Source organism: Elephas maximus, chromosome 19 (genome assembly GCF_024166365.1).
Source record: "Elephas maximus indicus isolate mEleMax1 chromosome 19, mEleMax1 primary haplotype, whole genome shotgun sequence".
Lineage (NCBI taxonomy): Eukaryota > Metazoa > Chordata > Mammalia > Proboscidea > Elephantidae > Elephas > Elephas maximus.
Window position 1 is genome coordinate 20,674,815 of NC_064837.1, and position 9,964 is coordinate 20,684,778.

The window sequence follows — 9,964 nt, forward strand, 5'->3', positions numbered from 1 at the left end:
AGATCAGTTTTAGAAAGCACATACATCAAATTTGCAAGTAAACTCCCTTAAAACTGTCTGTACCCAGACATCTCTTAGAAAGTCTTCTTGTACCCCGGGGGTGGGGGTGGGGGTGGGGAATACAGATCCAGCTTGAGGAAATATTTTTCTCATTCTTCTTGACCAAACATTATTTTACTTTAAAAAAGAGGCATGAAAAAAGAAAGTGAGAAACATCTTTAAGTTTTATTTTTAGATAATTTATTGTTAAATGAAGAAGTCACAAAGCGAAATGATGTAGGACAGGTGTCAAAGAGAAATCTAAACAATGGTTTGTGTCAAATACCAGTCGGGATTTCCTAAGGCTGGGAACAGGAAGAATGTCAAAGGAAAATTTACTCATTCAAATTAAGTTTTTTACAAAAAGTTCTGTGATTTGAAAAGAAAGTAACTTTTAAAAATACAGATCACTTATTACAGGAAAAAACATAATTTAAAAGACTGAGAAAAAAAGCTTTTTAATTAACACATAAACTGTATCTCCCAGATACACTTAGGAATGTTGGTTTTTAACCAGTGAATTTTAAAACGTCACCGTGAACGCACAGGGACAGCCTATTGATTTATGTCACTCGATCCACATCTACACGAACGCGTTTCATTATGTCTTCCTTTTCGGCAACTTTCAGCAAAGCAGATTTGGAGGGAAAAAAAGGTTAGAAAGAACTACAGTTGGTTCCCCAGTGAATAACTTAGCAAAACCTGCTCCTCCATTCCTACTGTTCCTTTACAATCACTCGCTTCCACTTACTTCACTGATACGTTTCAGATTCTCTCCACACCTAGAAGTATGTGCCCAAACTTAACACGACCTCCTTAAACCAAAGAATGATCATAAGGACATCTTAAAATGTGGCTGCGTTAAAAGGCATATTCTCCCACACTTCTCTCTCCAGCCATAAAAAAAAAAAAAAGTTGCCGTCGAGTCTGACTCATGGCAACCCCATGTGTGTCGGCGTAGAACGGTGCTCCATAGGGTTTTCGATGGCTGATTTTTTGGAAGTAGTTTGCCAGGCCTTTCTTCCAAGGCACCTCTGGATGGATTCTAGCTGCCGGCCTTTTGGTTAGTTGCAAAGTGCTTAACCTTTTGCACCCCCCAGGGACTCCTGCTGGGCTGCCCTCAATAACGTTCTGAACTCATTCAAGTGCCTCCATCTGGCCAGAGCAAAGCCTTGGGGAGTCTCTCAACACAATTTAAAAATTACATTTAGCACTTAATGGCAAGATTATGAAACTGGATAGAAAAATCAATTTTTAGAAGTACATGCTGTCATTTGCTCTTCCAAAGGCAGGAAGCATTTGTTGCTCTGTAGGCTGATGGAGGAGACTCTGGGGTCCCCAAGTGCCCTCCTGGCTTCACCCTGGCAAACTTGGGACCATTACACCGACTGTAGGCACCTGTCCAACGAGATGTGCCCGATCGGCTAGGAGCACAACGACTGAACAGTTACGTCTGAAAAGGACACCAGACAATTCGGCTCTCCAGGCCTCCAATGACTTTAAATGAGGGTGATTATCATCACACCTGCTTTGACTGTAACAAAAATCCCTGCTGTGGCTCCAGGGTGCCCAGAGAGCTATCAAGTCTGCTTTCAGGACAGCTGGGAGCCATCCACAGGGACCCAGCATTATGGCGGGAGTCTGAGTTCACAGCGCTCGGAAACCCTTGATCACCTGACATGATTTAGACGTGTTGTTGTAAGGTGCTGTCGAGTCGGTTCCGACTCACAGTGACCCTATGTACAACAGAACGAAGCACCGCCCGGTCCTGTGCCATCCTCCTAATGGTTGCTATGTCTGAGCCCATTGTTGCAGCCACTGTGTCAATTTAGATGTAGCCAATTGAAATATCCATGGTTTATTCTTTCCAATACTTGGAAGAAAAAAGCCGCCTGCCACTTTCTTTACTCAGAAGCCACAGGGATTGGCAGGAGGAAGAAGCAAGTGTTGGAGATGGTGGGGTGGCGGTGTGAGGTCCTGAGAGGGGCTGACTGAACCAGTGGCCGTCCCTGCTTCCTCAGCTGGTTCAGCTGAATCCACAGAGCTTCTTTGGGAAGATCTTCAGTTAGCACCCAACTCTGTGATTTTCACTATGTTAAAATGAAAATTTAAAGAGACATTTATACCATCACTACAGTGTCCAGGTTTTGGAGTTTGAATTGTGACATTATTCCCTATTCTGAATTTAACTTTGCTTAGCCTGAGCGGTGATTTCCTTGCTTTTTGGATCAGACCTAAGGCACTGGCAGGATTTCTCTGCAATTTTGACACAACCAAAGTCCTTACAGTGAGTCAATCCCCCATCCCCCGAGAGTGACACCTACCACAATGAACCAGATCACCAAAAACATCCACAGCTACCTCCTCCCAGTGGCATCGAGTCTTATGTGTGGCCATGGGTTCCCGCTGGGAGTCAAGTGAAACCGCCCTCATGGAGCTCCAGAAGTGTTTTCCAAAGCATTCTTTCAAAATGCTGTTATCTCTCAGAAGGGCCCTTTGCTGCGTTTTGCCTTATGAAAAATAGGAAAGTATTTGGAAACCCTAAAGTACGTATCGGGGGAGTTACACAAGCCCGTGGAGACGTTCACCAGACGCCAAGGAGGCAAGGCGCTCTGCCAGAGTCTTTGCTTCAGAACCAACCGGTGGAAAGAATCGCAACAGAAGCCACTGCTCCTGAACTCAGCAGCCCGTTAACCTAACGTCCCTCAAGCAGGCAAGAACAAAATGAACGTTTTCTGCTTTTTTTTCTTCCCCCAACCATCTTATATTGCAGTTTGGGCGGTTTTGATATCATGAAAACAATTTAGAGAATTCCAAGAGTTTTGGTTGACAGGAAATGCAAATGGAAGTAAAAACTGGCATGGAACTCAACTCTCCACAGATTGAACCCATATGGGTGTCACAACTTACTGAATTTGCACTACTTTTCTAGTAGTGAAGACTCCCGTGGCTGAAATTTCTTAAAACTCAATTTTTCCATCATCCCAGAGACTTCTTCCACGCTCTTCCTCAGACAAGCTGACCAATGGAGGGAAGAGCTATTGATTCTGCTTTCAGGACAGATGGAAGCCATCCACAGGGACCCCCATTGCCATTTTTTTGCCATTTTCCTTTTGTTCTCATTTCCTTTTATTTTCTCACCAAGTTGAGGCTTGGGGGCAAATATGCAGCAGCAAACCAGAAAATACACTCCCCTTAAGAACAATTAAAAAATATTTAAAAACAAATTTCCTCAATAACAACCATATGCAAGGATATCTTGGTGCTCCCCCAGGCTGGGCTTAGCAGTGTCTCTAGACCAGACTCCTCTGGGCCTGGAGGGACACATAGGCGCAGCAGTGCCAAACTTGACCAGGGCCGTCTGGGGACCAGGGCAGCGGAGGAGCTGGTCCAACCCAGCCAGCCCGCGCGAGTCAGCATTCATCCGAGAGGCATTCGCTGCCCACAAACTCGGGGGCTTCGAGCTCCACGCTGGAGAGAAACCTTCTCAGTGTCTTCCGACAGTTGTAACCCAGGGTGGTGGTATAGACGGTCTTGGGGTACTTGGGGTAGACGATGGTGGTGCTGAGGAAGCGTGCAGGCCTGTGGCGGGGCTCAAAGCGCACCTCAGCCCTGTAGTTGCGCCACGTACAATTGGGGACACAGGTGACTGTCTGGCTGCAGGAGGCCACTGCCAGGCCCAGGGGCATGTGGACGTCGTTGATGAAGTGCCGCTCTGAGTCGTACTTGACTGAGGAAGTGTACCTGCGCCAGAGACATAAGGCAGCATGAAGTCACTCCTCTGAGCTGGGGGCGGAGGGGTCCTTTACTGTGACCGTGAACCTTCTCGCGCGGTACAAGTGCTGAGATGTAGCTACTCCAGCAAGAAGCAGCATAGAGTTTGTGGAACGCTAGGTACCATCCTAAGCACTTTCTTTATGAGGTCTAATTTAATCTTCCCAAGAACCCCGGGAGAGGAAACCAAGGTGCGGAGGTTAAATTCACAGTGCTATTTAGTAGAGCTGGGATTTGAACCCAGGTCTGCAGAGTTCCAAAGTTCGGCCCTGAACCCACTGTTTCTCATTGCAGGCACTACCCCTGGGGTCTACTCCCACTTACTTAAGCTATGAAACCTTGACCAGGTTACTTAACTTTTCGGAGTCTCACTTTCTTCTTTCTGTAATGGGTGCCCCATAATAACCACGCAGGGTGCTAACACCCAGCAAGTGCTGTCAGTAGTAATTATCATATGTGATGGGGTGGATTCTACTGCTCTACTAGCAGGGAGCAGCTTCTCTGTCCTCTCAAGAGATCAGTCAGCATTTCAGTGAGATGACGAAGGCAGGAGGAACCCGCATGCTGGCTCTGAAAGCATACCGCCACCATGTACCAGTAGTTGGCCCACTTTGGTCTACGGTTTGGAGACCCCTCGAACCTAGGGCCTCAGGGATCGCACTGTATCAACCAAAGCCAATGACAATCTTGACTTCCATAAAATAAATTAACATCCGTCTTCCTCAGCAGCTACCTTCTTTTTTTAAGTCTATATTTGGCAATTTGAAGAGTTCCTGGGTGGCACAAACGGTTAGGCGCTCAGTTACTAACCAAGAGGTTGGCAGTTTGAATCCACCCAGAAGCACCTCTGAAGAAAGGCCTCGTGATCCACTTCCGAAAGGTCACAGCCCCTGAAAATCCTGCGGAGCACAGTCCACCTCGTGGGGTTACCCTGAGTTGGAACTGACTCAATGGCAACTGGGTTTTTGGGGTTTTTTTTTGGCAATTTGGGAGTTAATTATTTTTTTATGAAAATAAAGCATTAATGCATTTGACCACATTATGACTGCAGCTTCATGGATATTTAAATACGTAAGAGTACCACATACAGACTCATCCAACAGCACTGTTACTAGCCCCCACCCACCGGACAGGTGAGTAAGAATCACCGCTCTTTTCTGTGAGTCGGATGTAAATTTCTTTTCTCCTCAGGCAAACAGGTAAGAGGCTTCTGAAGTTCATGTCATGAAGTCATGTCCCCATTTGGTTCAAAATACAAGCTCCACAGGAATAAAAGCCTAAACTGCTCACCTCCAGGCTGGTGAACCTCCCTTTGTTCCATGTCAAAGGGCCCTTTGTGTTCCTGAGACTGAAACTCCAGCTATAAAACCACCAGTTACCAAAAGTGGAATTCCTTTCTCTAAAGAGGCATATCTTTACATAAGCCTCTCCACGAATCTCTGCCCCCAGGTAACACAGGGAGTCACTGTGCGGACTGGACAGCAGACACCAAAAACCCTTGATGAGATAAATTCCTGAAGGAAGAATGCTACTTGCCGAGTGAAATTATAACCTGCAACCAGGTTACAGTACCTTGAGGTGGGTGGGGATATAGTTGCGGGGGTGGGGAGCAGCTTCTGGAATGAATTTTTAACAGATTTTAAGTATCTGATGGCTACGGTGTGTAAAGAGAAAAAAGCAAGTTTCCAAACTTCATGTATAATGTGATCTCGTTTTTATTTTAAAAAGCGTGCCTATACATTTAATTGGCTATGTACGCAAAGAAAACAACCTGAAAGCATACCCACCAAGCTTTAAATAGTCTTTGGCACACTTTTGCAATTAACTAATTTTATTTATTTTTTTACAGTAAGCATTAATTTCTGGAATTAAAAAAATGAAAATTAAAAAAAAAAGAAATCGGGGTCTGCTGCATTTACCTTACTTCCGTCGGTGGTAAGGGGTCAAACTCAACTCCTTCACCAAAGGACAGGGGGCATAACCTTGGCAAGCAACCGGAGGCCAGAGGGGCGGGGAGCGAGGCTGGATTCTGCAAGGATGGAGAACAGGGTTAGACCCCCGCCTATCTGATGCGCCTCCCACAGAAGGTCCTGACTCTGAGCCTCCAGCTCACAGGCCCAGCTGTGACCTGTGTCCCCCTCCTGGGCATCCCTGAGAAGGACAAGCCCACAGCAGGGGGAGAGCACTGGACAGGGAGCCAAAGGTCTGGGTTTGAGTCCCAGGACTATCGCAAACACACTATGTCACATCATAAGTCCTGTAACCTTATCTGCATTGCTGAGGTTTTGCAAAAGGCTGAAAAGAGGAAACATGATTGCACTCATGATCACTGCCAGACCCAGGAGCTGCTGCACCATCCTGCAGCAATGCTATGAGAGAACCTGGATTAACTGAGTTTAACCAGAGGGAGTAGTGGTCTAGTGGTAGAAGTCTCGCCTTCCATGCAGGAGACCTGGTTTCGATTCCTGGCCAGTGCACCTCAGCACAGCTACCACCCATCTGTTATTGGAAGCTTGCATGTTGCTATGATGCTGAACAGGTTTTAGCAGAGCTTCCGGACTAAGGTGGACTATTCTCAAAATTCAGCCAATGAAAACCTAATGGATCACAACAGTCAGATCCCATTGTGCGTGGGATCACCATGAGTCAAGGGCTGGCTTGGCGACAGCTAACAACTAACCGAGCTCTCAGTGATGTGACACCCCTTCTGGCATCATCTCAATAAGACAGGCAGTCCCTGGATTACAAGCAAGTTCTGTTCCTAAGTGTGTCTTTAAGTTGAATTTGTACATAAATCAGAACGGTTAGGTATGGTTCATATCTAACATCAACTAGTCAAATATTTGTCTTAGTATATAGCATATCTTCCTATGCATAAAAACATTAAACACTTCCAGCTACACTAAAACACCTTTAACATAATAATACAGTAATAACAATAATGTTTTAATGCAGGTGGCAAAGCTGTACCTGTCTGTTATTATAAACCACTGTGTGTACCTTGAATTTTTAATATAATAGGCTTTATGGAGTTTGGTTTGTAACTATGGTTTGTACGTAAGCCAGACATTTGTAACCCAGGGACTGCCTATACTTTAGAAAAAGCTTAAACAAAGAATTACTACTAAAAAAAAAAATAGGGATTTAAAAAAAAAAGAAAAAACTGAAGATTGAGTCCAACTCCCTCATCTCCTCTGCTTCTGGGGCTGTGGAAAGTGATCTGTAATGCTCACCCAAGACCCTCCCAGACCAGCCACCACCGAAGATGGAGAAATTCTGCAAAACCACAGAGTTTCATGGGTAAAATGAACACCAAATGTTCCCTATGACACCTTCCACTAGCCAGAAAACTCAATTCCCCAGAGTCCTATACTCCCAGAGCCTCAGCTCTCCTCCAGCCTGGTCCAGGCATTGGGCATTCTGGCTCATCAAGTAGACTAAGAGACAGCTACCTCCTAGATTCAGGCCAGTGTGCAACCACTGCGATTGGAATCGGGTGCCTGCGTAAAGTGAGCAAAGACAAACACGATGCAGGCTTGAAGCCAGCAGCCCTTCGAGTTCCCGCATTCACTAGGAATCCATCATTTTCTTTGCCTAATTGGCAAGGATCCACACGTGGGCTAGAGTGTGGAGGTGGCAGTCCCATCTCCACACCTCCCAGGACAGAGGAGGCAGACATTTCTAGAAGGTTGGCTCTGGCACCCTTATCATGTTACCAGGGCAAGATATAAAGTGGGGGTGTAGGATGGAAATGCAAAAGCCAAAGGGGACCTGACAGGACAGGGAGACAGAGGTGCTGAGGGTCCAGCCCCTGGGCTTGGGTGAAGAGTTAGTAAGCCTGAGCTAGGAGAAGGGCTGTGGCTGAAGACCAAGGTCAGTGGATGGGTGGGTGGGGGGTGGGCACTGGCTGCTGCAGAGCTCCTCTGCTCTGCCCCCAGCTCTCTGGCTGCCAGATACTCCCCACCTTCAGGGGGCATCACCCAGGCAGGTCTTACGGGCTGCAGGATGACACAGCCACCATGAGGTGGTAGACAGTACTTTCTCCAACACCCGCATAACAGCCTTCTTCCTAGTGCTCACACAGGCACTCGGTTCTCCTGCCCCTACTTACTGCTCCCCCATCCCTACCCACCCACACCCAGCAGACACTCCCTGAGCACCCACCTTGTATCAGGTACAGGCTGGGGGTGGGGTGGGGCAGGATTTGACAGCTCAGAGACAGCACAGGGCACCAAGGGCTATAACAGACATGTGAACAAGGTGCTATCAGAGAATGGGGACAAAGCCACAGACTTCAACATGGTTTGATGAAACATCAAGGAAGGCTTCCCAGAGGAGGTGACAGGAGTTGAGCATTGAAGGACAGGAAGGCTTTGACCGGAGGAAAAGCTGACTGGGTGCTGGGAGAGGTAGGAGGAGATGGGATCAGGTGGGAAAAGGCATGCCAGGTGGCAGAGCAGCATCAAAGCCTGGGAGGCACCAAGGTGTGTGTCTGGCCTTTCAGGGGATGTAGAAGGTAGGTCTAGAAAGGGGCCAGCCAGGCAGGGAGGGCTCTGAAGGCCAAGCTGAAGCAAGCCTCACCTTCAAATGGCAATGAGGAAGTACACTGCCGCCCAAGGAGAGAGGGTCAGTGGGTCAAGAATCACATGTACGTCAAAGCTTCACTGCGGTCCCTGAGAACAGCAGCCATCACTGACTACCTCACAGTGGGGAGAGGGCTGCAGATGTGGGCGGCGGGGGTGGGGGGAGAGAGGATGGAGGCCTAGGCTGAGTGTAGGCAGGATGTGGCCTCCCCCAGCTCTAGGTAAAGGCAATAAACACCACCATCTGAGTGATTCCTAAGGCAAAACAGACTTGCTACAGTTTTTTCTTTAAATAAATTAAAAAAAGAAAATGCTTAATTTTTGAAAGTTCCCACCCACCTGAAGGCCTCCCACCTACTATGTGCAGGACTGTGGGTTAGGTATTCATTTAGGTGTTCAGGACAAGGAAGGCCAGCAGGCGGCTGGAGACGACCCTTCTCCAAAGGTCCCCTCCAAGACAACTAACGGGGTCCTCAAAGGCTGGGCCGCTTGCTCTCTGAATCCGGGTGCCCAGAGCACACCCCTCTCTCCAGGACCAGCCAGAAGGGGGCAGGCCCCTTGGGAGCGGCCGCCGAGGGCAAAGCCGCCAGGGTGCCAGGCACGCACGATCGTCGGGAAGGCTGAGGTTCCCTCTCGGTGTCCCGAAGTCTCCGTGTCCCGAGATCTCCACCCACCCGGAGAGCAGGAATGTGGCCGAGCCGCAGCCTGGCAGCGCCAAGGGCCACCACCCTGAAAGGAGGAGGCGGCGGCTCGCCTCTCCCGGGGCTCCCGCGCCTCCGAGGCGATGACAATTTTCCAGCCACCGGCTCCAGCTGGCCGAGCTCTCGCTGCGCTCCCGCCCCGGGCTCCCGGCGATGGCCACGCCGTCCCGACGGCCGGATGGCGACGCCGACAGCGCGCCTCCAGGGAGGCTGCAAGACCGACGTGTGGTTCCCCGGAGCCAGCTGGGGAGAGAGAGGGGAAACAGAGAGGGTGGGCGCGAACCACTCACCTGGGCCGCGGGGGGTGCCGCAGCGTCGGGTTCCAGCGCCCCAGGGGCGGGCGTGCGCTCCCCGCCGCTGCCGCTGCCGCCGCCGCCGCCCCCGGCCGCCGCGAGTCCCCAGTGGCTGGGGCTGGGGGGCAGCCCCGAGTCCGGGCTGTCTAGGACGCCGTCGCCCTTCTTCTTCGTGTCCACAAGCTCCGGCACATCCTGCAGGCTCAGCCGGCCCACCATGGCTGTGCGCGTGCCGGGGCCGGGCACCTGGCGCGGGGCCCCGGGCCAGCGACGCGCGCAAGAGGCACAGACGCGGGCCCGGACCGCTGCCCGCCCGGCCGCCTCCCTGCCCGGCCGCCCGCGCGTCGTCCGGGTCTCGCCGGCCGCCCGCTCCGGCCTCGCTCTCGCCCCGCCCGCCCGGCCCGGCGCCAGGGGCCGCTGCGCTCCCGCCGTGCGCCGCCCGCGCTGCGCTCCGCCCGACAGCCAAACCCGCCCCGGGCGGCTGATTGGAGAGCGCGGGAGCGCGGGCGGGCCCCGCCGCGGGCGGGAAAGGAGCCCCCCGGCCTGGCCTCCCCATCAGCTGCAGGTGGACGCG

At 50.4% G+C, this 9,964-nt stretch overlaps 1 protein-coding gene across 1 annotated transcript; it reads right to left on the reverse strand.

Moving 5' to 3' along the window:
- Nucleotides 1–228: 228 nt before the first annotated feature.
- On the reverse strand, nucleotides 229–9,742 carry RFLNB (refilin B). The gene is made up of 3 exons (XM_049860906.1): nucleotides 9,388–9,742; nucleotides 5,733–5,842; nucleotides 229–3,783 (listed from the first exon to the last, which is right to left on the reverse strand). The coding sequence occupies exons 1-3, from the start codon at nucleotides 9,607–9,609 to the stop codon at nucleotides 3,453–3,455; spliced, it is 663 nt and encodes a 220-aa protein (XP_049716863.1). The 5' UTR covers nucleotides 9,610–9,742; the 3' UTR covers nucleotides 229–3,452.
- Nucleotides 9,743–9,964: the final 222 nt, after the last annotated feature.

What these genes read in the sequence shown, in the direction of transcription:
- RFLNB (XM_049860906.1), bottom strand. Translation starts at nt 9,609, where the DNA reads ATGGTGGGCCGGCTGAGCCTGCAGGATGTGCCGGAGCTTGTGGACACG. An exon ending in CGGCACCCCCCGCGGCCCAG is followed by an intron (nt 5,843 to 9,387) that starts GTGAGTGGTTCG and finishes CCATCCTTGCAG; the next exon opens with AATCCAGCCTCGCTCCCCGC. An exon ending in TTACCACCGACGGAAGTAAG is followed by an intron (nt 3,784 to 5,732) that starts GTAAATGCAGCA and finishes TCTCTGGCGCAG; the next exon opens with GTACACTTCCTCAGTCAAGT.